The 27,217-nt window shown below is 36.5% G+C and overlaps 1 protein-coding gene across 1 annotated transcript; it reads left to right on the forward strand.

Annotated features, from left to right (window-relative positions):
• Positions 1–1,039: 1,039 nt before the first annotated feature.
• On the forward strand, positions 1,040–15,808 carry LOC121430416. Its single transcript, XM_041627707.1, has 13 exons — positions 1,040–1,278; positions 3,162–3,346; positions 4,428–4,635; positions 5,730–5,976; positions 6,606–6,745; positions 7,929–8,060; positions 9,017–9,232; positions 10,233–10,412; positions 11,241–11,346; positions 12,763–12,897; positions 13,419–13,517; positions 14,238–14,329; positions 14,965–15,808. Exons 1-13 carry the CDS (start codon positions 1,168–1,170, stop codon positions 15,151–15,153), a joined length of 2,040 nt encoding a protein of 679 aa, XP_041483641.1. The 5' UTR covers positions 1,040–1,167; the 3' UTR covers positions 15,154–15,808.
• Positions 15,809–27,217: the final 11,409 nt, after the last annotated feature.

Raw genomic sequence — 27,217 nt, forward strand, 5'->3', positions numbered from 1 at the left:
GTTGACATCCTGCAGCTTTGAGGAAGTCACATCGTCATCTCTGCGTCTCAATCCAAGATGGCGGGTCCACAGACATAACACTTCTTTACAAAATATTTTCGCGACTCTGGAGTCTGGAGAGTACCTTTTCTGCCAGTCGGGAAATAACTTTTATTTATTACCGGTCTATTTTAAATGGATTAAGGTAATATGCCTACAAGAGGATCACCCATTGCTTTTGTGATGAATGACAACTTTCACGTTTTTTTTTAAGCCATTAAATTTTGAGACTTAGATTGTGATCATAAGTATTCTTTTGAGGCTCTATTCATGAAACAAAAGTGATTTATCTAGTTCGTTAAAGATGTGAAGAAAAAGTAATCGCGGAACAGCGGAACCCCGGGAGTGGAACACACTTTTCAAGTTATGACCTAGGTAAAACATCAAATTTATGGCGGAAATTGAGTTTGAGCTTCAACGATTATTCATTCATCTGTCAAATGAAATGTGAGAAAATATCTACATGCATTTCCTTTTTTAATTTACCCGAGTTTTTTATTTCCTTGAATTTCAAAGAAAACCTAAACACAAGTCATCATTGAGGCCTATATCTTTAAATCGTAGCGACTCATGTTTGAACAATCTTTGTTCATTATTGTGAAAACTTTATCAATCATCCTGAGTCGAAAAGTAGCGGTGAGAACATTCTAGAACATCTTTTGTTCTCCGCTTCGTGAATGATCGAGGCCATAAATGGAAATCACTCACGGACATAGTTGATGTTTACAACAATAACCAGTAACGGTTATATACTAATTGAAACTCATTTTGCTCCGATTCGTGAATGAGGTTACAAACGCACATTACTAGATGAAGAAAAACCTGCTTTTAATTTGGCTTTACAGTTGATGCTGACAACAATAGAATATTCATCATTAAATTAGTATTGTTGAGAACATTCCAGAAACTCTCTTTGCCCAACTTCGCGATGAGATTTTAAACGGAAACCACTTGACGAAAAAACTCTGCATTTTATTACGATTTTATTGGTTTTGAGAACAAACTATTCATCATTAATTTAGTACCGATGGCTATTGCCTAGAAATTCCTTTCTTCTGGGGAAAAGGTTATATAGCTAGACGGACATCACTAACACCCGCATCTACGATTCATTGGGATGATTTTTGGATGCTAACAAAAGACAAAAACAAAATGCCGGTCACTGTTGCCAATAGCAACAACGTGGACCATGTTGAAGAGGAACGATATAGGCGGACCTCCTTTGGGTCGCTTTCGGCGGTAAGTTCTGATTCTTGTTTTATCAAATTTTTTTGCTCTTTCACGCTATTTTCATATGTGATTTTTGTTCGTTTTCTCTTCTAAAATATGAAATGTTGCAATAAGCTGATTAGCTGCTACAACAACAGTTTGAAATGATTGCGTGATGGCGATTGTGTATACTCAGAAAATACCACAAAAGAGCTGAAACGAAAGATAAGACGAATTTGATTGACGCATTTGCAATGTTATTTTACCCTGTTTAAGTTCAACACCCCCCCCCCCCCCCTCCACCCAATTCTGTCGCCATTTTATCATTTGATTTACTGTTTAAATGTTGCAATAGTATGTTTTTTTTATTACAATATGCAAGATAGTATTAATTGTGCTTGAAATTCGCAGATAACGTTCATATACAAATATGTGACGTAGAGGACAATTAGTGGTATATCGAGGAGTTGAAAACGAGAGGGGCGCAGGCTGTAGTAGAGGTGTTGTGGCTCAGTGGATAAGGTGGCGTAACTGCGGGGGGCACGTGCCCCTCCCCATCGGCTGGCAAAAAAAAAACACCACGGAGGAAAAGTAAAAAAGAAGGAGAAAGAGAGTGAAATGTAGTGGAGGAAGAAGAAATTATTGTATGCTATATTATATTTTACATATTATATTAAATAAAATATTTTTTCATCATTTTAAAATATAATTTGCTTAGGGCGTAAGTAGGGCCTATGTGTTCATCATTCCTGGAGAGCATTTCATGAAAGGGCTTGTCAGACGTTTTATCCGACAAGTCCTGTTTTATCCGACAGTTACTATAGTAACAGTGCTTCTCAACCAATCAGAATCCAGGAAAGTTGTTAGATCTGACAACTTGTCGGACGAAAATATTGATGAAACACCCCCTGGTGCTCGCATTGTTATCATTGTTTTATGTAGTGACATGTGTTTTTTTTTCATTACTATATATTAAAGTGATTGCCCCTTTTAAGGTCTGAATATAACACATTTCCTGTCCGTGCTTACGTTCGCATTAGTTGACTGACGAGATATGTCTGCTCCTCACGAATTCATAAAAAAAGTCCTTAAATCATCCCTTTTCTAGTCAGAATATCAAAAACAAAAAATATTCTGCTCGCTTTTCGCGCTCGCATCATTTGGTGTATTAAAATAAGTATGGTCTTATAGTGAGTTCCTATAAGCAAGCCTTAGAATGCCTCTCTTTGCAGGGCTGAATTTCAAAAATTTTCAGCTCGCGCTCGTAATATTTGATTAGTGAGATATATCATGTTCATGCTGACTACAAAAAGTGTTTCATGGGTGAGGTGTAACTCTAACGAAATCAGCAAGCGCTTGCATGGCGCTCGCATTAGATGACTATGGTGAGATATGTATGCTCTTCACGAATTCCTTATACAATAGTCCTTAAAACGTCCCTGTTTGGGTCTATATATATACACAAATATTTAGCTCGCGCTTCGCGCTCGATTTATTTTTTCTGTGATAGAGGTACGTATCATGATTCCAAAAAATATGTTTAGATTTAGGTCTGAATATAAAAATTTCATGTTCTCAGTATATTGACACCAGTGGTGGATCCAGGTGGGGAACCCGGACCACGCACCCCCCCCCCTCCCCCCCATCCCTTGAGAGGCATGACAATAGTGTAAAATGTAGTTGTTATGCATCCGCAAGTGAAGTTTTTTGTTCTTTCTTGTCAAATACTTCGTTAGTCATAAATTACATAATTCGCGAATAAACATACCCCCTCCCTGGACAATCCCGGATCCGCCCTTTATGAACACTAATAAGAATCAGTTTCCATAGATACAAGTTGTTGTGAATGATGACGTCGCGCTCTTGTATCCTGTTCACTAGACAAGTCATTAACCGAATTCTTTCTCCCCAAGGTCGACGATGTCGTACGAAACCTGTTGCTACGACCAAACGACATCAGGAAGTGCCAGGTGAACCCGTTAACGCACCGCGGGAAGCAGATCCAGCTGGGCAAGATGTTGTTGCTGGTCCTGGTCCCGATTACAGCCCTGGCCATCCTTGCGGTCCTGGATCTAAAGAGTATTGCTTACAATAACAGGTGAGCCATGCAGATTGGCAACTGTGTTATGTGTGTGTGCGTGGATGTACCTTGTGTTTTCTTGTTAGATGGGTGTGTGCGCGTGTGGGGTGCATCACTATTTCATGCGTCACTAATTTTAGCGCTCCTAGGCGTTGTGGCGTGCGCCTGAAATCCAAGCTGTGGGGAAGTTACAAATTGATGCAGAGGTTCGAGCCCTGGTCACGTCTTTCGGATGGTGACGTTAAAGGTCGGTCCCAGACGTAAATAATCATATCTGATTGATACACGTCTGACAAAACCAAAAAAATACACACATATATCTTAAACAACTTTTCAGCGATCTGACTTGTCATTCATTCATTCACGATCCAAAGTATAGATGTTGAAGTGTTTTGCGTATCATTTTTGTTATGTGTGTGTGTAGATGTGTGATATATGTGAAATATGATATTATTTTCTAAAAAAATTACGTCAAAATCTATCACAAACTCTTTTTTTAAATTAAAATGTGTAAATTTTTGCTCGCTTGCTTGCTTTGCTCGCTCACATTCTATTTTTCCCCTGATGTACGCGTTATACCAGAAGCATTAACAGCGAATATATAACTATTCAATGGTGGACCGAGACCGGAGAAACGAATCATTGGTCCAACTAGGGGCACAGCATTGTTCACAGACAATACAGTGCCCCTCCAATCATTGTCTCCTCCGGGTCATGGTCCGCCACTGTAACTATTCATAGCATTTATATATTTAGTCATTTATTTATTTTTTACATTTATTTATTATATTATGATATATATGCTTGTCAATTGTATTAATTCATACTGTCACACTTTCGTTTGACGGTATGAATTGCCCTGTCATGATGATTACGGGTAAATGTGGATGGGGATGTGGTTCTGCGATCTATAGTAGATGGTAAGTATTAGGCCCATACCTCTCTCAATCCGTGTCACTTTCTTCTCCCCCCTCATCATCATTTCTCTCTCTCTCATCATCATCATTTTTGTCTCTCTCTCTTTTGAATTGAGATGAATTGAATATCTCTCTCCATCCCCACCTCTCTCTCTTATCTCTGTCCCCTTCCTCCTCAACAGTGTCGATATCGAGATCCGTAACGTCATCCGGTTCAGTCGGAACATCGGCCTCCTCCTCAGCCGGTTGCAACGAGAGCGTGACATGACCGCCCTCTACGTCAGCGTGATTGCACCAAACAGCAAGGCATTCCTGACAGAGACGTACCCCTTGACCGACATAGCACTCGATGAACTACAGGAGTGGCCGGTGGAAACCAGTATTCTCAACGTAAGGAGGGGGGATATCGAAGGGGTCAAAATCTGTAGTATAATGCGTTAACATTCAACCATCTCTACACATAAGGGGGGAAATGCAATTGTGGACCTCTCAAATGCATTGCTCGGAGCACCTTTTGGCTGAAACTTTGCACCTTATTATTTTTGGGGAACTTTAACCCTAAATAGACTGGGCTTTTTCAATGCCTAAGAAGACCTTTATGATCTCGGCCGTCGATTGCGCGATCGCGTACCCGGGGGTCGCAAATTTGGTCTCAAAAGTTGCGCGAGACTTGAATGTAAAATGTCAGTGAGCGACGAGGACAAAAAATTTCGCGCGGGGCTTTATCTCAAAAAATTTCGAGGGGGGCTGAATCAGCCCCCGGCCCTCCCCCAGTCTTAAAGTTAAACGTCAAGTTAGCTATATTGTGCACTCTATGACGGTATTCTTTGGGAAGGGTTATGCACCTTTTGAACGCAAGAATGAGTGCACCCTAAAATGTGCAAACAGGAATGAAAGGGTGCATTTTTACAACTTATTTCCTCATGTTGCAAGATTGCACCTGAAACGCTTTAGATATACATCCTATCCTTCATTTAATAAAGTTGGTAGATAGCGAGTGTGAGTCACCGTCAGCTCCTTAAATACTTTGTAAAAAAGTAAGCATAATCAAAACGTCGTTTCTTTCCCATTTTGCATCCCATTTTAATGAAACGTTCTCTGTTATACTTTTTATTTTTGAGGGGCCCACATTGTACAAGCATTGCTTTTTAGTGGGTCCCTCCATTTCCATCTTAATTTAATTTCTATTGAAAAATAGTATACTTATTTAAAACCTCCAATGTGTTGCCCAAATCGTGTAAGTTTTTTTTTCACAACATATGTATTATTATTTTTGTTTCTTTGCAATGGATACAAATACTTATTTTTATATATATGGTATACAATTTGTTTTTGTTTGATGAGTGAAATAAATAAAATTGAAATTGTAATTTGTTATCAACCTGTTGATGAGGTGGACACGGCCTTGACAATTTTGACTTATGCCTATTGAAATAAAGGAAGATGGTAATTGAAAAAGTTCCTTTTTTAAAACGTTCTGATAGGAGCTGCCCTTCTTTCGCGAGAAGAACGACTTCAAGGAAAATCTGGAGCGACACCGCCAGCGTCTACACCACGAGAACACCACGGTGTATAGAGAGATCGAGTTCTACACCGACATGCTACAGATCTTCATCGATTGGCTGTACGAGAGCGTCGGGAACTCTCAGGGGCACGGCTCGTGGCAGATCCTGGTCGCCTACCAGCTCCTCATCGTCAGCAACGTCGATACGGGCATCGAAAGAACACTCGGTAAGAGATGATGTCGACCCCCCCCCTGACCTCTTCCCCCAAACGTGAAGAGAGCAGTGGAGCTAATTATAACGCACTAAAATGTAGCTTTTGCTTTCTTCCGGGGGAGATAATATTCCGCAATGAAAGTAAAGTATATCTTTTTTTTTAGTTTTAGCAAAAGTTTCTCACGATTGTCACTTGTTAACGAAAGAAGTTGAACTAAAAAGTAGACTTGCACATCTGGGGCCCCGTCTTACAAAGATTTACAATTGATCCGATCAATCGTAACTCTATGGAAATCCATCGGTGTCATGATTTTTCTCCATTATAATTTTGTTCTTTGTAAACAAAGAGAAGCACAATGATTTTTCACGAAAACAATGAATGCATGAAATATGCATTATAGTTAGAAAATATTTTGAACAAAAATGCATATTTGATGTTGACGTTGCTGGCCGTCCATAGTTGCGATTGATCGGATCAATCCTAACTCTTTGTAAGACGGGGCCCAGGAATGTTTGACTTTTTTTATCGAGGAGAGGGGTGATAGACATTTTCTATGACGACTTTTGGTCATAATTGGCACGGAACAAGAAGACAGGTTACAATAGTTTTTTTCAAATTACAATCCAAACTATCTTAAACAGGTGCAGTATTCTACACCCTCGGTGGTTTTGAGAGGCACGAGGATTATGTCTGGTACATGGAAAAATACAACGTGGGCTCCTGGAACTTTGCGGCATCCAAGAGGTACTCCCCGCTCATCCAGCAATTCTACGAAAGAGAGGTACGCATTTTCGAATCATTTCAAAGTTCAAATGTGAAAGTTTATTTCTACACATCCGTAAGGATCAACAAAGAAACAACTTGCGAGATACACCCGTGAAATCACAACTAATAACAATATTGGATGGACAACCACGTAGATTCGAGCTTTTTCGTGAAATTCTATATGAAGTATAATGCAGATTTGGTAACTGATCGTTTATGTAAATTCTTATATTGCTTTTCATGAAAATGCTGTAGGTTTCGTGAAAAATACAAATTTCCCCTTTAAAAAAATACATTGCACACATGTCATTCAATTCATAATATATCTTTTTTTCATCCGTCAAAGTATTCGAATTCTTTTCAAGAGGTTGCCATCCATGTGTTTATATCTCCTGAATAAGATAAAAGGAGGCAATTATGTGTTAAATCAGGAATAGAAAAATACGGAATTTCGAAATATGTACTAGGTTTATTTGAGCATCATCGTCGTCACCATCACCTCCTACATCATTATCATACACCATTGTCACGATCTTGATCGTCGTCGTCATCGTTCGTCATCATTGGCGGCGGAAGCCAAAAAAATTTAGGGAAGGTCCACCTGAAATTCTGGGATGGGCACAGGTAAAAAAAACTGACAGGCCCCAAAAAAGGGTCATCAACGTAAATTTTAGGGGGAGGGACCACAAACGTTTCAGGGGGTCCACGTGAATTTCGGGAGGACGCAAGAAAAAAAAATGATAAGCAAGCAATAAAAAAGTAATCAACAAACAATTTAGGGGGACCGTCCCCCAACCTCAAATTTAGGGGACACGCCCCCCCCCCCTGCTTCTGCCACCTATATTCGTCATCATCATTATCATTCGCACACCACCACCATCATCATCGTCATCATAATCATTTTTACCATCATTACTATCATCACCATCATCGATCATCATCGACGTCGTCGTCATTATAATCGTCATCACTACCACGACCACATCAATCATTATCGTCTTCGTAATCGTTACCATCACCATCTATAGTCTGATATATAGTCACCATAATGATCTTCGTATCCCAGAGCTGAAAGATGTGATCTGCTTCAGGTGTACTCGTGTGGTAGTTTTTGTTTTCTTCGAAGGTTCCGTTTGCAACTACAAAATCAAATCTCACAATGTTTTTATAACTTTATTCTTATTCATCTTCAAACATAGATGCGGAATATAGCAGACTTTGCCAATTTTACGCTCACTATTCTTGATATGAGGAAAGAGGTTCTAGAGAATTCAGTTGAAAGTACCCAACCGAACTTCGAAAGTGCTACACTTTGGTTTGACAGTATGACGGTAGGTTTTTCACATGTTTTTTTTTCGTTATGTCGTTCGTAATTGTGTTCGCGTATTCGTTTGTTCGTTCATTTGTTAATTATTTTGTTTATTCATTGTTTGTTAGTCGGTCGTTCGTTCGTTTGTTCGTTTCTCAGATCGTTTTTGACTGCTGTGTTTTTTTAGACCTACAGTACATGTTGTTTTTTATTCATTTGTCATTTTGTCGAAGCTCTTTAAAGGTCTTGTCCACCCTAGAATCAATAGAGATGAATCCAACAAGGCTTACAGTGAAATTTTCATAAAAATCAGATGTAAAATAAGAAAGTTACGCCATTTAAAATTTTTGCTTATTTTTCACAAAACGGTAATACACAACTCAGTGATATGCAAATTAGAGAGTTAATTGTGTCCATCACTCACTATTTTCTATGATTTTATTGCTTTAATTGTACAATATTTCAATTTGTACTGACTTGATAATAAAGACCAATATAAGTAAACCACAAAATGTTTTATCGATGGTAATTCCAAAAATTCAGAGACTCAAAGCTTTATTTCACATGACAATGACGAAAAAATTAACTGAAATGCAAAAGAAATTGTGTGGATGATGTCATCGGTCCCCTCATTTGCATACCAACCAGGATGTGCATATAGCTGTTTTGTTAAATTAAGTAAAATTTTTGAAACATCATAACTTTCTTACTGTCATCCGATTTTGATGAAATTTTCAGTTTTATGCTTGTTGGATTTTCTCCTTTTATTCAAATCAACTTTTTTTGTTGGGGTGGACCTGTCCTTTAAACTAAAGTTAATTCACAGAGCTCATGAAAACAGTATGCATTAAAATAGTATTTCAACATATTAACCTTTTTCTCTCAAAAGTTATTGGAACTTCGAAATGACCGACCCGCTCTCTTCCCCTCTCTCTTTTCTCCCCTACTTCCTTTTATATCTCTCTCTTTCTTGTCCAGGTCTATATCGACATACTAGAGAAGGTTCAGAAGAATATGGCCGATGAGATCCTGGCCCGACTCGAGAAGGAGCTTGAGGACGACACTGAAAACATCGCCGTCAGCATCTTCCTCGTGGTCGTCGTCATCATCATGTGTCCGCTCACCCTCCGGGCTATTTGGTCATTGACCACAGTCTTACAAAACTACGCCCTTACGCTGGCAACACAGACCAAGGTATAATATACACGCCCTTTCACAGTGTGTTCACAGTGTGAGTTTTTCACAGTATGTTTACAATTACAGTGTGTTCACAGTGCGAATGTTCAAAGGTTTGTTGAAAGCTTGAGTTTCACACAGTGTGTCCACGGTGTGAGTGTTCACAATGTGTTTTAAATGAGTGTCACACAGTGTGTCCACAGTGCGAATGTTCAAAGGTGTGTTCAAAGCCTGAGCGTCACACAGTGTGTCCACGGTGTGAGTGTTCACAGTGTGTTCAAAGTTTGAGTGTTACACAGTGTATCTACAGTGTGAGTGTTCAAAGTGTGTTCACAGTGCGAATGTTCAAAGGTGTGTTCAAAGCCTGAGCGTCACACAGTGTGTCCACGGTGTGAGTCTTCAAAGTGTGTTCAAAGTTTGACTGTTACACAGTGTATCTACACTGTGAGTGTTCAAATTTTCACAGTGTGTTCACAGTGCGAATGTCAAAGGTGTGTTTGCAGCTTGAGCGTCACACAGTGTGTCCACGGTGTGAATGTTCAGTGTGTTCAAAGTTTGAATGTTCAAAGTGTGTTTACAATTTAAATGTTCAAAGGTGTGTTCAAAGTGTCACACGGTGTATCCACGGTGTGAGTGTTCACAGTGTATTCAATAATAAATTATGTGATGATGTGATTTATACTAATTTGATGATTTCAGCTTTCCAGTTAGTGATTAACACTAGTAATTCTCCATCACCATGTTAAATGTAATCCTTGTTTTAATTTCATTTTATTTTTTTTTGGGGGGGTACCACGATAGTCCGTATTCAGTGATGTTCGTATCGAGAATTGGGCCCGTTTTATTAAAAAAAATTATCGTAACTTTGACACTATTGTGACCATCGTGGAAACCTTTTGATTGGCTGCTTACTAACATGTAGTTTCCATAATATGAAACGAATCCACGACGGGGGCCCCATAAATCAATGTGATAATTTTATTTCTTTTTAAATCAATTCATGTCCGTCATCAAATAGGAACTCAACAAGGAGAAGAAGCGATCCACCTACCTCCTTAATTCGATGTTGCCGCCATCGGTTGCTCTACGGTTGATGAATACGGAAGGCGTGAATGGTGAACTATACGAGTCAGCCTCGGTCATGTTTGCCGACATCGCCGGTTTCAGTCGGCTCTGCGGACGAAGCGCCCCGATGGAGGTAATTAACCGGGGATAATCCTACGGCCATGGATGGTTTGAACCGGGTATTTGAATTAACGGGAATAAAACGTAATAGATGGCGAATAGTTTTAGGACTTTCGAAGGGGGGGCTGAATAGCGAACTAAAAGCAAGACGAGGAATGGCGAATTTTATTAATCCGTCTTAGTCATGTTTGCCAACATCGCCGTGTCCAGTCAGTTTTGAGGACGAATTAGATCCCAGATGTAGGTAAATATCCGTGGCGAAAATTTGACATGGCCATGGACTGCGCATACCGGGGGTTGAATCGGCGGGAATAAGATTTGATACATGGCGAATTATTTTATGGCTTTCAAAAGGGAAAACTAAATATGGAACTGTCTGAAACAAGACAAGAACAAAAGTCAGAGATTTTTTTTCTATCCGAATCATCTATCTCCGTGATATGAAATCTCTCTAATAAAGGCCTATATACCTCGTCTGCTGTAATGGAAAACATTCTCCATCGTCTTCATATCATACTTCTGCACGGTAAAGGTACATAAAATTGACAGGGTGTGTCATGGTGTTCAAATTTTATTACGATAATTACAATAATGAAGATAAAATAAAAGAGAACTTTTCAGAATACGTATCAAGGTATAAACCTTGCGCGAGGCTCATCCTATATATCAACTTTAATCAATTTAACCATTGAGCAGACTGATAAAGTTAAATTCGCAAATTTTGTAACATTTTATGACTGAAAACTACATAATCATAAATAACTAAACAATGTATAAATGCATTCCATGATTAAAAACCGGGACCTCTTTCATTCTGGCTTAACTTCTGTCCATTGCCCAGGTGGTTGAAATGCTGAATGGATTGTACCTGCTATTTGATTCTCGGATCGAGCTATACGATGTGTACAAGGTCGAAACGGTCAACGAAACATATATGCTTGCATCAGGTATGATGATGACGACGACGAAGATCGATTGTGGCAGTGATGATGATGATGATGAGGATGATGGTGATGATGAGGATGATGATGATGATGATGAGGATGATGATGATGATGATGACGATGACGTTAAAGAAGAAGAAGATGATGATTTAATGACGGATAACTTACAATCTGATATTGAAATTAAAAAAAACTTTTGATGATAGCGATATTATGTGTGTAACTGTGCGTGTTTTTGCGTGGATGGGTGTGTTAATACCCAGAGATTGTGCGCAATTAGGGGTTAGGCATTATATAAAGTTCAGAATGAATCACTGAAGGTTGCTTAAGGCGCGTCACTGATTAATAAGTATAACGGCATGCTAAATGTATTATTAGGCAGCCAGCGGGGCAGTAAAGCACGGAGAATATAGTATGTCTTCTTTAATGAGGATGCATTTGTGATTATAATACTTTTTTTTTACCAAGTTTGTGTCTATCTCATAAATTCACGGGAGACTACACAAGGGCATTATAGTGTACTAAGAATCAGAGATCGTTCGTCGACGTAAATTGAAACGAAATTAAGTTCTATTTGTCATTTAGAATTAATTCATGACAAAGGAAGGTTCCATGATTTTTTTCGGCGAAAATTTCTCCGATGAAAAAATCAGCACGTTAAGCCAAACATAAAGCCTAACCTACAAAAATGAATAAACCCTAGTCACAAACTCTACATCAGTCTGAACCAAACACTCCATTGCAATCCTAACTCTAACCATAGACGGCGGAAGCGGGGGGGACGTGTCCCCCCCATAAATTTTAGGTGGGGGGACGGTCCCCCCTAAAAAAATTTGTGATAACCTTTTTTTTTTTTTTTTTGCTTGTCAATTTTTTCCCGCGTCCCCCCCTTAATTCACGTGGACCCCCCTTGAAACGTGTGTTGTCCCCCTAACATTTCGCTTGATGACCTTTCTTTCTTTTTTTTTTTGCTTGTCAAAAATTTTGGGTTAGCAACTCATAAAAATAAAAAATTGGGGGGGGGGGGGCGCTTGTCCAATTTTTTAACTGTGTCCATCCCAAAATTTCAGGTGGACACCCCCTAAATTTTTTGTCTTCCGCCGCCAATGACTCTAACCATATGCCTTCTGTTATATTAAGACATACCGGAGCAAATATAACAGGAGCATATATCGTTCCACACGAAAGGAAAACCGCAATTTACTTTATATAAAAGTTTTGAATACATTTTTCAAAGGAATACAGTATCCTCGTTCAAAATACTATATTATTGCTGTTCTCTTATGAGTCGATTTTCACACAACGGCAATGAGCTTCATCGCATGTCTTTTTTTTCTGTAAAGTGTTACTTTATTTGAATTGATATTGGCGATGTTTGTCTTTTGTCTTTCTTTGTTAATTTTGTTAATGAAATAATAGGCGTTCCAGATCATCAAGATCGACACGTTTGTGAAATTGCCACGGTGACCCTTGACCTCAGACATCACGTGAACATCCTGGAGGTGCCTCATAAACCACACATGAAGATAAAAGTTCGTTTTGGAATTCACACGGGTAAATCATTATTTTTTTTAAATGAAATTAATGTGGCAGGCTTATAGGCCTTGAGAGTATGGAAAAGTCAAAAAAATTAACACGCATATTTTTCTTGTTTGGTGCGGCCTGTAGACCACTTTGTCTGCGACCCGATTTCGAAATAAATCTTTTTAACAATTTAATCAAACATCTGAAATCCGTCTGTTTTGATTTACTTTATAACTTTTCTTTTAATTTGAACATTTGAACATGAAACCATCATTCAATATAAAGTTCTGAATCATATAAATGTGGACACATTCATATGCATGGCTATTGAAACCATCTTTAAAGTATAATGTCGAAATTTATAACTATCCAATTGTAATGACGTCAAGGCAACGTCACGGCGATCATATGATCAGCAACCACCTAAATCCTATTTGGCCCTATTCTTAGGCCTATACAATTATCCCGAATTTATATAATACTATCATTCTTACAAAATAAAGATGGGTAAAATTTTTAACTACTTGTTAAATCTAATTCTCCACCATCAGGCCCGTTGGTGGCTGGTGTGGTTGGACTGAAGATGCCCCGATACTGCCTGTTTGGAGACACAGTCAACACAGCGTCTAGGATGCAGACTACGGGACTACGTAAGAAACGAGTGGTGACGACGAAGATGATAATAATGATGGTGATGGTTGTGGTGATGATGATGATGATGATGATGAGGAAGAGGAGGAGGATGAGGATGATGATGATGATGATGATGATGATGATAATGATGATGATGAGCAGGACGAGGAGGAGGAGAATGGTGATAATGATGATGGAGATGATGATGATGACGGCGATAATGATGATGAATTTGATAGTAATGATGATGATGATGATAGAGGTGGTGATAATCACGATGAGGAGGAGGCTGGTGATGGTGATTATGACGATGGTGAAGATGGTGTTGGTGGTGATGAGGATGCTATGAGACGATGATGAGGATGGTGGTTGTATAGTGATGATAATATGGTGGTCGTGGTGGTGATCAATGGTGGTATGATGGTAATAATGCTATGAGATGATGGTGATAATGATGGTATCGTGATAATGACTACAGTGATGATGCTATGGAATGATGAAATGATGATGATGATGATGATGATGATGATGATAATGAGAATGGTGATGGTGCCTTAAATCATAATGGTGGTGACGATGATGATGATGACGATAATGGTGATGATGCTATAAGAACTGATGATGATTATGAAGAATATGATAACAATTACGCAGTGTGAAAAGTTACCTGCATTGCATTAAAAATAAAACTTCATTTTCACTTGATGTATTATAGATATATATTCTTTATTCAATAGCTGGTCAGATCCACGTAAGTTACGACACTTACATGGGACTGTTGGAGTGGGGTGGATACAGCTTCGTCAAACGCGGCATGATAGACATCAGGGTAAGTCCCTTGATTTTCCCATACGTATAATTCCCAAACAGGTGGCACGACATTTCCTCCGGCGACAATTACTCCGGGCTTTATTTCGTCTAAGATATATGGTTAGGGTTGGTGATGCAATACGGTGTTTATAAGTTAGGTTTAAGATATAGAGTGTAGTGTTAAATCCAGGGTTAAGGTTGGTTATTATGTGGAAATAAAATAAATCAAATCAAATCAAATATATTCTATTAGTGTATGGAATTTATATAGCGGGCGAGCAGTTGTCGCCGGAACAAATTTCATGGAACCCTTTCAAAAACATCATGAAGTTGAATAGAAAATAATGAATAAGTTAATTGATTAATTAATATACACATGAATAAATAAATTTTAAAAAAATAAAGGGATAAATGAATAGATAAATAAATGAATAAATGATTAAGTAAATAAATACACAATCACATTGAATAGGAAATGAATAAATAAATAAATAGGCCTATATTAATCTCTGAATGAATGCATGGATAAATGTAAATGACTAATGAACAAATAAATAAACAAATGAAACAAATAAATCAATAAAAAAGTAAATCACGATATAGATTTATTTTATTCAATTAATTATTTTTTACATTCATTCCCTTTTAATATAGGGTAAAGGGACGATGTACACGTACTGGTTGACTGGTCGAGATGACTTTGATATGATAGGTCTCGATGTCTCGGCACGTGACCACATGGGGATCCAGGAGCATCGCTACGCGCACATGTACGATCAAATGTACAAAGGTCGTGTCCAGTTCGCGGGAAAGAACATATCCGAATCTCCGACAAATTTATGAAATTTACTTTCTGCTGGAGTTGGTCGGGACTAAATTCATGTTTTCGACGCGCGATAACGGTTTTGAGAATGCCAACTACTTGGAACTAGTAGACAGATCTGTCAACCGCACCGATTCCCCTCTCACACATGCGCAATGATACTTTTCTCTGTCCTCTGTCTTTTATCACGTTAATATTCAGACAAAATAAAACAACGTATAATGTGAAAAAATAATGTGAGAAGTTTTAACACGTTGTGTAAGCCCGTCACTCTAAGAACATGCTGTTTAAGCTTTTAAACAATTGTTCAAATTCTTTGACATTGTTTATCTTTTTAAAACAACTTTTCTAAAGTTTTAAAAAGCTCGTTCATATTGATTAGTTTCGGTCATTTTCGCTCATTTAGTGTACGTAGCAGATGATGCAGCCTGCTAGTTTATACTATATTTACAGACCCTATTGTAAATAAAAATCGATTCCGGACTCGATACTACTAAATATCTGCCCTCTCAAACTGTAGCTATATTATAATTATCAGTAGACAAAGTTTCATAGTACAAGAACATTGTTACTTTCAACATTAAATGTGTTAGTTAATTTCATTTGGATTGTATTAATTGTTAAAAAAAAAGGATATAGGAACGGAAACTATCATACGTTAGTCACGTGACGTTGTACACATAAATAAGTGACGATCTGCCTGCTCGATCTCAAAGTTTGGGAGAAAAATGAGATGTAACCATTATACCAGTCATAAAGTATTATACATCGACATGTAGGTAATCTATTTAGCATTGAGATGACAATCAATCTCGACCTTATTACCTTTACGGATATTTCAGTGGGAAAACAAGGATGCAAGTGTCTCGAAAATATGGGTGGTTTCGGATCATTTGCCGTAGCAAGATATCCCCGAATCTACATTTCACTTGTAAAGAAAAATTGATGTCTGCACTTGTTTGGTTATAACTATATATGTACATAAACTTTTTAAAGGTATTTTGTTAAATGTGGCATTATTATTCATGTCTTATGAAAGTGATATGCATTTGCAATTTGTGGACTAACGATCTGACGATATTGACAATTTCATTATTGTTTATATATGGTGTATGCGTCTTTTTTTCCAGCCATTACTTTAATTGGCCTACCGCACAATTTGTATTTTCCTGTCAAATTCTGAGTATTTTTGTTGCTAAACTGTGTTTTTCCCCTGTCTATCTGATCTACTTATTTGTGTTATTTATTTGTTTAAGAAATGTTTACTGTGAATTTTGTTTTAATGTCTTAATTGATTGGGGAATATGATATTCTATCTACTGTATATTGCCAGTTTTTCCTTTGTTGCTATATCGTATGAATTCTGGAAGAATTTTCCATTTGTATAAACATAATTAATCGACAATGAGGATGGCTCTACCAGTTTTATATGGGATTTTGCTTTTGTTAGGGAAGAAAATATTTGTTAATTTAATTAGAGATTTCAAGGGGAATGAAACCTTTGGAAGAAATAGGCTTGTGTAGAAACAGAAAAATCAAAGAATAAGAATAAAGAAAGTTTGAGAAAAGTCAGATAAATAGTGAGAAAGTTATGAGCATTTGAATATTGCTATCATTAATGCTATGAAGATCCTCATATTGGCAATGCAACAAGGATGTGTGATGTCACTGATGAACAACTTTCCCTTTGGTGGACTATAAAATACCCTCAAAATGTCTCTTTTTGCTTTTTATTATGATGATACAAACTCTTTATCCATGATGTATTCTTAAAAAATATGTATTACATGCCCTCATGTATAGAAAGAACACATGATTAATGGTTAGATGTGATACAAGAGGCAATTTAAGTGAAATATATATCTAAGTAATGGGGAGAGTTGTTCATAAGTGACATCACACATCTTTGTCGCATTGCCAATTTGCTATCTCCATAGCATTAGTGATCGCAATATTCAAATGCTCATAACTTTCTCATTTTTTCTCATTAGTGGTTTCATTCTCCTTTAAAAGGGTATGTATATCTATATTGTATAATCATATAGTTATATGTATAAGCATTGATTAAATAGCAAAGATGTGTTTGTATTTGTTCATGATATATTTTGGCTTTTTGCAATGTTTACAAGTACATGCATGTAGTGCACAATCTTTAAATGAAAAAAAAAATCAACAACTCGCTACACCTTGAAGAAAAATGAAGCGAATAAAGTAAAAGAAAAAGAAGAAGTTGACAGTGAAGGAGGAGAAGGTGATAAAAAGAAGAAGAGGGGAAAGAAGAAGAATCATAAGGTGGATGAGGAGAAGAAGCTCTTAATAATGATGATGATAAAAAAGAAGAAAATCAAGAAGAGAAAGATTAAGAAACTAATGATGAAAAAAAGAAAGAAAGAGGTAGAGAAAGAAGAAGCAGAAGAAGAAAAATGGAAATAAGACGAAGAAGAAAATTAAGAAGCTGCTGCTGTTGGTGAAAATTAAGAAGAAGAAAAATAAAAAGAGAAGAAGAAGAAGAGAATAAATTGTTTTAAATGACCAAAAATAGAATCTTGTTTAAATGAGTAATTAATCATCACACAGCAAACAATGAATTGCTAATTTTTGAAAATAAATTTGTATGCTTACCTTCCTTTTTAAAGGTCAAGTCCACCCCAGAAAATTGTTGATTTGAATCAATAGAGAAAAATCAAACATAACGCTGCGAATTTCATCGAAATCGGATGTAAAATAAAAAAGTTATGACATTTTTCATTTTCGCTTATTTTTCACAACTGAAAACAGTTAAATACATAACTCAGTGATATGCAAATGAGAGAGTCGATGATGTCCATCACTCATTATTTCTTTTGTTTTTTATTGTTTGTATAATACAATATTTCAATTTTCACAAATATGATAAGGACCAATTTAACTTAACCATAAATTGTTAAAACAATGGTAATTCCACATGTTCAGGGAGAACTTTGTTTCACTTGACAAAGAGGAGAAAATTACAATACAGGTATTTCATATTTCATACTATAAAACACAAAAGAAATAGTGAGTGGATGATGTCATCAGTCTGCCAATTTGCATACCGACCAGGATGTGCATATAACTGTTTTGTAAAATTAAGCGAAATTTTAAATTGTCATAACTTTCTTATTATACATCCGATTTTGATGAAAATGTCATTGTTTTGCTTGTTGGATCGTTCTCCTCTTTCAAATCAACTTTTTGTTGGGGTGGACTTGTCCTTTTAACATTTATCTGGTGCCCAACAATACAGTAGCCATGACAACGAGAAAGTAAAGATTAATAGGGCTACTTTATAATTAGGCGTACCTGAACTTCAAGCAGGGATGTATTCAGGGCATTTTAGTAAGCAGGGGGGGGGGGCGTTGGTCAAGACGACCCGGTAAAGTGCAATAATTTTTCTCAAGTGATTAAGAAGGTAATTTCTATTTACGCAATCCAGATCCCTGACTTCAAGGGAGGGGGGGGGGGGGGCATATACATTTGATCAGTATTTGTGCTATTTTATAGTTTCTATTATCCTTGAATCTTGGTATTTATCCCTACCTGACGATTGTAAACTCGTACAATGATTGTTTTATTGGATAATAAATCAATAAATTCGTGAAGCATGGCGATCAACACTCGAACAATTATTGATATTTACCCAAAGTGATTACTTTGCTTATTCTTGTTCTAGCCTCTCATAAATATCATCATCATTGTCACCATCGCCTCCATCATCACCATCATCATCATCATCCTTCACATCATCATCACCATCATCGTTGTCGTCGTCATTGCTATCACTATTCTTCACCACCTTTTCCTCCGCATCACTATTGCCATCACCGTCGCTTTCTACATGTCTTCATCATCATCATAATCAGCACTTCATTATCATCACCTCCACCATGGCCGTATGCAGATTTTTTTTTTCGGGGGGGGGGGGCAACACGTGTAATTTTTTTCAAGAAACTTGAAAAAGTGGCCAAGCTTCTCATATGGGGCGCTTTTTCACTGTGGTAGAAAAAAATGCAGTCAAAAAAATAAACTCATTTTTTTCCTGGGGGGGGGGGGAGGGGGGGGCAACTGCCCCTTCCCCCAACTACGTACAGCAATGACTTAGAACATAATTCATTTTTACTTTTATTACCTTTATGGTGGGATACGGTTATTATCACTATCAACACAACAAAATGCAAATGAGGCCTTCGATTAAAAAGGTATTTCCTTTTTTATTAATATCAATAGCAAATTATGATGTGAATATGCTGAACATCCGTTCATAAGACAATATTTACAATCCATGATAATATATATTCTCATTTGTAGATAAAATATTGAATTAAAATCATTTTCAAAAAGACAGTGAGAGTGAGAACGAAAGACGGTGTTTAAATGCATTTTGTGATACATATGGAATATACATATAAAAGTGCAAGACTAAAGACATTCTCCTTTCAAAAATATATCTTATGCATTCTTTATAGTAACAGTGAGTCAGATAGCTTAGTAAAGTTACACATATATTTAAAATGAGAAAACACATACATTCACATTCATTCTCTATTGGCATCTCAATAAGAATAAACTTTTCAAAGTTTGATCTTCAGAAAATACATTACAGATCTCCCAGATTTTTTTTATTTCATTTTATTTTATTTATTCATTCATTCATTCATTTATTTACTTATTTATTTATTCATTCATTCATTTATTTATTTACTTATTCATTTATTTATTCATTCATTTATTTTTTCTTTGTTTTATTTTTTTTTTTGGGGGGTTACTTCTTTGATTTCAATAATGGTATCACTCTCTTTATCAGAACATGCTTTAATGCCCCCCACCCCCAAAAGAAACTTAATCTATAAATGAAAAAGAGAATAAAATGAATCATCCTATCCCTAAATAATAATGATATATGGGATTTATAATGTGCCGAATCCACTCTGTAGAGTGCCCAAATATTAATCAAAAAAAGAAATACAATATCAATAAATACTAAATAAAAAATGGGAAAAAAATTAAGAAAGAAATAAAATACAATACAATACAAACAAAAATAAATAAATCACTTTGAAGGGAAAGAAATTGAAATGCAGTTATTTTTTTTTTGTTCTCGGACACCCTGTCTAATATTAGAAAGAACAAATACCTCACAAATAATTTATATAACAAATCTACCCTTTATGAAGTACATACAACATATACAGAACACATTGCCAAAACCCATAAAGACTGAATAGTATTTCCCAAAAGCTGTGTACAGGGATAATCTAGTTCCTGTCTGCAGTAGATTAAGATATCCATTGTGCGCGCAGAACTTTAAAATCTGTTTTATGAATAATTTTTACACTTAAAATGCAATATACAAGGAAAGTGGAGAACTACGCATACCCTTTACAATAAGTACTTATAGGATGCTAGTACTGCCAATAACAACTTTCAAAGAACAAACCAGCCTTCCAAATTCTGAATGCATAACATTAGAAGGCTAAAATCAATAATAAAGCATCATTTGAAGCTGCTATGCTAGGGTTATACCATAACCAAATTCTCCCGAATAATTTTAGACCAAATCAGAGGCGAATCAGTCCAGAAAAGGTCCCGAATCAGAACACTGCTGCCAAGAATTACCTTCCCATAATTGCCCAAATGCCTCCCAGAATCCAACTGAATTTCATCCAAGAAAATCTTGAATGCGGCCCGAATGTCGTGGCCACATTTGGGAGTATTTTGGAGGATATTCCGCCGGTTTTGAACAATTCAAAACGAGCCGCATCCCTCAAGAATTTCCTCGCATTCAAAGAGGGAGAAGAGAATACTCCCGATTTGATTTGGGGGGCTCCCGAATCGGAGGCAAACAGGTTCCGAATCCATCTGAATCAGTCCGGTTTTATTTGGGAGAATCTGGTCTTGGTGTAACCTTGGCTTAATAGAGGCCTCATTTCCAATTTCACAATTGCATATAACTAGACAAACATTACTGATAAAATCATTATACATACAATCTTGCAAACGCTTTCAGTGAAAATTATCTGAATGATTTCACGTTTATCGATATGGCTATTTTTACGATTGCTGTACCTGGGAAACTACATGGGGTTGCCTGTAGAAAGTTATTAAAGCCATACGAAATTTGCATGCATGCATACATGGCTTCACTGAACACCCTAAAATAGGTATGCAAATCAGTGTGAGAAATAATATATCAGTTTGCATCATAACCAACATTTAACCTGTCTTTTAATCCTCTGAAGTTAAAGGACAAGTCCACCCCAACAAAAACTTGATTTGAATAAAAAGAGAAAAATTCAACAAGCATAACACTGAAAATTTCATCAAAATCGGATGTAAAATAGCTTATTTTTAACAAATATTTATATGAACGAGCCAGTTACATCCAAATGAGAGAGTTGATGACATCACTCACTCACTATTTCTTTTGTAATTTATTATATGAAATATTTTTTTTTTCTCGTCATTGTCATGTGAAATGAAGTTTCATTCCTCCCTGAACACATGGAATTCCTTTATTTTAACATTTTGTGCTTCAGGAAAGTAGGTCCTAATCGTCAAATTCGTAAAAATTGAAATATTGTATAATTCAAACAATAAAAAACAAAAGAAATAGTGAGTGACTGACATCATCGACTCTCTCATTTGGATGTAACCGGCTCGTTCATATAACTATTTTGTTAAAAATAAGCGAAACTTTGAAATGTCATAACTATCTTATTTTACATCCGATTTTTTCCTGGGGTGGACTTGGACCTTTAATCTATAATATTAGGAAACAGACAGGTACAGAGCATACAGGCCTGCATCAATATGAAAATGAGTTGCTAAAGAAATTGCTGGAATAATCAATTTCATGTGGATATGTTGCTTCTGAGAGATAAGAAAATACAATATACAGTAAAAACTTTCTTACTCTTCACTACATACATCCCAATCACACCCCAAATGATTTGAGTTGAAAGACAGGGGGGGGGGGCAATTTTGCCCCTGAAACGAACAGAACACTGGAAAGTAAAAACAGGGAGCCCTGAAAATTCTCATTCATTGCAATGTTAAAACCTATGCAATGTTGCAGATTTACATTTTAGGTAGTAGGTTGTGAAAATAGCCCTAAAAATTACTGTTGAAAGATATGTGACCTTCTTCATATATACTACAAAAATAAAATCATATAAATTGCATAAAAATAAGGAATGTGACTGTTGCAGTGTGTTCTTAGACATCTGTGCAAACTGTGAAAGACTCCTAGAACTTGTAAGTACGAAAGAATCAGAAACAACTAATGCCAACATAAACAAAGTTACATAATGTACCATACTGCACTTAGGCTAATAGAATTCTTTTACTACAAACTTGTAGTGTACTATATAATATACTACCAAAGTTTTAGCAATACACGACTATACTTAACTACATTGTAGTACAAATATGATATACTGGCATAGGCTTTTTTATATCTTTATATCACACAAATATACCTGGCCTTCAGAAAGTATATACGTATGGGAATTATTCATCAAAGGTTGAACCGACAGGTACTATTTTTGCAATGGGCAAAGTTCCAAGGTAAAAAAAAAATAGTTTGTCGGTCCAATCGAGGATGATTAATTATCAATACTTTCAAAAGAAAAGCCTGATATATTTGTTTCATGTCCCTTCTCCTAATAATAGTTTGAACAATAAATCTCAGTAATCTTGTCCTTTAGTTGGTCCAAATCCACGTTTTTGACCAAATATCATTCAGCTCGGAGGTACCCGATCAGCGTCTATCCCGCTTCACTGTGAGGGTTTCACACTCGAGAGAGCGCTCTATTCAGTATGCTCAAGACGAATTGTCAGCTCTGTATATTTTTCCAATATCTGGCTGTTAGTGAAGTAAGTGAACCCCATCGCAAAATGCACTCATTTGTGCCGAGTGTTGAATGTAGACTACAACACCACAATGTCCGGCGAGCCAAGAGAAACTTTCAATATTGAAAGTAATATTTGATCACCTGACTTCACATTTCAAGGGGAAGTTCACCCTGACAAAAAGTTTATTGAAAAAAGAGCAGAAAAATTAATGAAAAATATTGCCGAGGGTTTGAGAAAAATTCATCAAGTAATCAAAAGTTATTAGAATTTCAATCATTTGATTTATGACGTCATATGCGAGCAGCATTCCTACATAGCGAATGGTAAAAAATCAATGAAAAGTAATTTTCTCAGAAAATTGAAAATAGTTTTCACTGTAACTTTTGTATATCAATAGACAAATCATTTCACACCCGATCATGAAAAGAAAACAAAGTCATCAGGAACCATACAAAATTAGAAATTCATGCATTTTATATTACCTAACACATGGGGCAGCTGCTCGTTTTATGACGTCACAAATCCAAAACTTTGAACTCTAATAACTTTCTTACTCTTTAACGGATTTTCCTCAAACCTTCACCAATATTTTTTACTATTTTCACAAGAAAGTTTTCTTCAGGGTGAACTTCCCCTTTAACTATCTAAAACATGGCAGAACTTGAACACTTAAAACATGTTCATTAACTGGTGGGGTTCACAAATTTTTGAGCACCACTGTCTGCTAAAAAAAATTTGAGCTCCAAATAGTTTTGCCCCCTAAATATAGTGACAAAAATGGTGTTATAAACTGAGCATCAACTGATCAATCATTTATTCAGAATACTCATGAATATTCATTAACAGGGATATAAACAAGTACACATCTACCTATTCTAGCTTGTTTCAAATTTTTGACAGTAATCATGTACAGGTATTATGTGGTTATAATTTTATTCCAATTTCTGTTGCATAAAAATAAATAAATTCTTTTCAATCCAATATCTTAGTTTGCATAGAACAATCATGCATGTAATATCTATAATACACAAACAGGGAATAATTGTACTTCTCGAACTTGCATTGATCATTTCCGGTCATTTGAGAATAACTTTTAACTAAGTTCTGTACAGTATAAAAAAAATTCTCAAGAAAATAAATTTTGTGTAGTAGTCAAGAAAAATGCAGAGCAAATTGCGATGCGATACCAGTTAAACTATTCTTTGCACATATGTGATTTTCTGGGGTTTTTTTTTCAAAGTTTGCTCCTTATGTTATGTTTTCCATGGGAAAATGATTTATGAAAACACACATGCATTATCTAAATTCTAAATAGTGAAATAGATTTTTTAGAACAAAATAGGGGAAAATGAGAATACTAATAGGACACAATGTTATTAAAAATACAACACGCACCCAGTTTTTGCCTTTGTTTCCATCAGCACAAAATTTGAAAAATACATGGTTTGAAAATGAGTGTTTTTTTCATTAATTCTTATTCAGGTAAGGAGCTAGTAGTGGGAAAGGCAAAATGATAAATAACTTATTAAAAGCACAATAATGCTTTAATTCTTAAAAAACAAAGCATATTTAGCAATATCATGATATGAATACATCACAAGGTATGCTCTGCTTTAAGACAAAGTGAAGATCATTCTTCAAGAAATGAATTTGCTTTAAAAATTCAAAACCATAAAACATCGAATGCGATGAATTGGATACGTTACAAAGGGTTTGGGAATATATTCTCTTAGATGAAAAAAAAAACATAGTGGGATGATGAAAATTCTTACAGGATACATACATGTCAATTTTCAACAAACATGTCTATCAGGAAATGTCCTGGTCTAGTGCTTCTGACTCTCACATTGGATTCAGAGGGTTGTGGGTCAAAATCCCAGCCACAGTGTTGATTTCTGTCAGCAAGAAATTCATCCATATTGAACTGCACTGCACCCGGGTGGGGTAGATGGGTACTGCATGGCAGGAAGGATTTCTTAAACCCCCGTCACACTAGAGGCGGAATGAGCCGTAATGCCGTCGGAATGAAAATTCTTGGTACATTCCTGGATATTCGAAGTGCATTCTAAAAATTCTGACTGCATTCTGAGTGCATTCCAGACATTCGGGTCCATTCTTGTGACCGGCCCGAATGTTTTGCTCATGTTCAAAACTTTCGAAGTGCATTCGAAGTGGAGAAATATCGAACGACATTCGAAGTGCATTCTGACTGCATTCTAAATATTCTTGCTGCATTCTAACAGCATTCTCAATATTTTCCCTGTGTTCCAACTGTATTCGAGCTGCATTCGACAGTCAATGCACCCGGAATGTGCAAGAATCATTCGAGGCGGGATCGAAGGACATTCTAAGTATTCGAACGACATTTTTGCAAAAGTAGTGAAAATTTCAAATTCCCTCCTGAATGTGGCACGTAGTTTCCTGCTGATTCCGAATAAGTGTGACGGGGGTATTACAACAAAAAAAAACTTACTGGAGCACCCTGATATCCAGATATCATTAAAAAAACACATCTATGATAAAACAATGACAGACTTGTAGTACTATAAGTTATTTTTACCTTGTTATTGATGATTTTGTTTGAAATGTAAGCTTTTGCAATTCGGCTTTTGCCGCGAAGAAAATATCTTTTATAAACAATTTGGAAAAAATTTTGAAAAAAAAGACAGCTTGATCAAGAGAGTGAGGTTTAAAGGTGAACATATAGGCCCGTATTCTGAAGTCAGGTTTAACTTAGACCATAGTCTAACTCTGTACTAAAATTATGGGAAGCCAAAAGTGTCAATATTTTTATTAAGTTGTGTGTTTCTTATGTTCACCGTGTTCTATCCTGATTCATCGATGGTGAAGACAATCATCTATTTATACTTCCTACACAATTATGAATAACTTTGAGAGCCAAATGAGCTGAAATATGATATCTCTATTGTTGGCGATTTATGTAACAATTGGCCATCCATACTTAAACCACAACCTTAAACCTGAGTTTAAGTTAAACCCTACTTCAGAATACGGGCCATAGTCTCAAAGTAGGAAATGTTCTGCTTAAAGTGGGAGAGTTGGGGTCTCTGCATGGCAACCATCTAGCCAAACTAATTGAGAACGTTACTGCTTCTTATTCATTTGACATGTTCAAGCAATCTTTGGACCAGACAAGGAGAAGAGGAATTTCTTTGTGGCACCCAGCTATCCAAAACTAGCTGGGAATAGTACAGCAGATTGCTTCATCATCAGTTAACGTGCTAAAGCAAGAGATCTTTTTTGACTATTGGGGAAAGTTGGGGATTCTTCATGGCATCCATCTTGCCAAATCTAGCTGGGATTCTGGGAACATTACAATAGATTGCTTTATCACCAATAAACATGTCAAACAAAAAGATCTTTCGCCCCCCCCCAAAAAAAAAAGGGAGGAGTCTCTCTTTGGTACCCGTCTTGCCAAAATTAGCTGGGATCATTACACAGTGGATAGCTTCGTCATTATAGTGAAATGGCCAAAGCAAGATATCTTTAGCCAAAAGAGGGAGAGTTAATTGGAGTCTCTTTGTGGTACCTAAACTAGCTAGGAACATTACAGTGGACTGTTATTAAACCTCAGAGAACTAGCTAGGAACATTACAGTGGACTGTTATTAAACCTCAGAGAACTAGCTAGGAACATTACAGTGGACTGTTATTAAACCTCAGAGAACATGTCAAACAAGCAATCTTTTGACCCAAAAGAGTTGGGGGGTCTCTGTATGGTACACATTTTGCCAAATCTAGCAAGAAACATTACAGTACAATTGCTTCATCATCAGTGCATATGTTAAGCAAGACATTTGCAAGAAGTGGGAAAGTTGGAGTCTCTGCATAGGTGCATCTCATGAAAACTAGCTGGGAACACCTCATTTCATCAGTAAAAATGTCAAAGAAAAAGATCTTTTGTGAAAAAGAGGAAGAGTTGATGTCTCTGCCAAAACTACTTGGGATCATTAAAGAAGATTGTTTAATTGGAGTGGTGTGGCCCAGTGGATTAGTCCCTGGACTTTAAAATAGAGGGTCGTGGGTTCGAATCCCAGCCATGGCATAAATTCCTTCGGCAAGAAATTTATCCACATTGTGCTGCACTCAACCCAGGTGAGGTGAATGGGTACCCTGTAGGATTTATTCCTTGAACGCTTTAGCGTCTATTAATATGGCGGCTCAGCTACAGTCGGGGTAATAATATGAAACA

The sequence above is a fragment of the Lytechinus variegatus genome, chromosome 16, assembly GCF_018143015.1.
Source record: "Lytechinus variegatus isolate NC3 chromosome 16, Lvar_3.0, whole genome shotgun sequence".
Taxonomy (NCBI): Eukaryota; Metazoa; Echinodermata; class Echinoidea; order Temnopleuroida; family Toxopneustidae; genus Lytechinus; species Lytechinus variegatus.

Excerpts from the sequence above, each read along its gene's own strand:
- LOC121430416 (XM_041627707.1), top strand. The coding sequence starts at position 1,168 with ATGCTAACAAAAGACAAAAACAAAATGCCGGTCACTGTTGCCAATAGC. Across the intron at positions 5,977-6,605 it reads GGGCATCGAAAGAACACTCG|GTGCAGTATTCTACACCCTC; the intron begins GTAAGAGATGAT and ends TATCTTAAACAG. Across the intron at positions 11,347-12,762 it reads AACATATATGCTTGCATCAG|GCGTTCCAGATCATCAAGAT; the intron begins GTATGATGATGA and ends ATGAAATAATAG.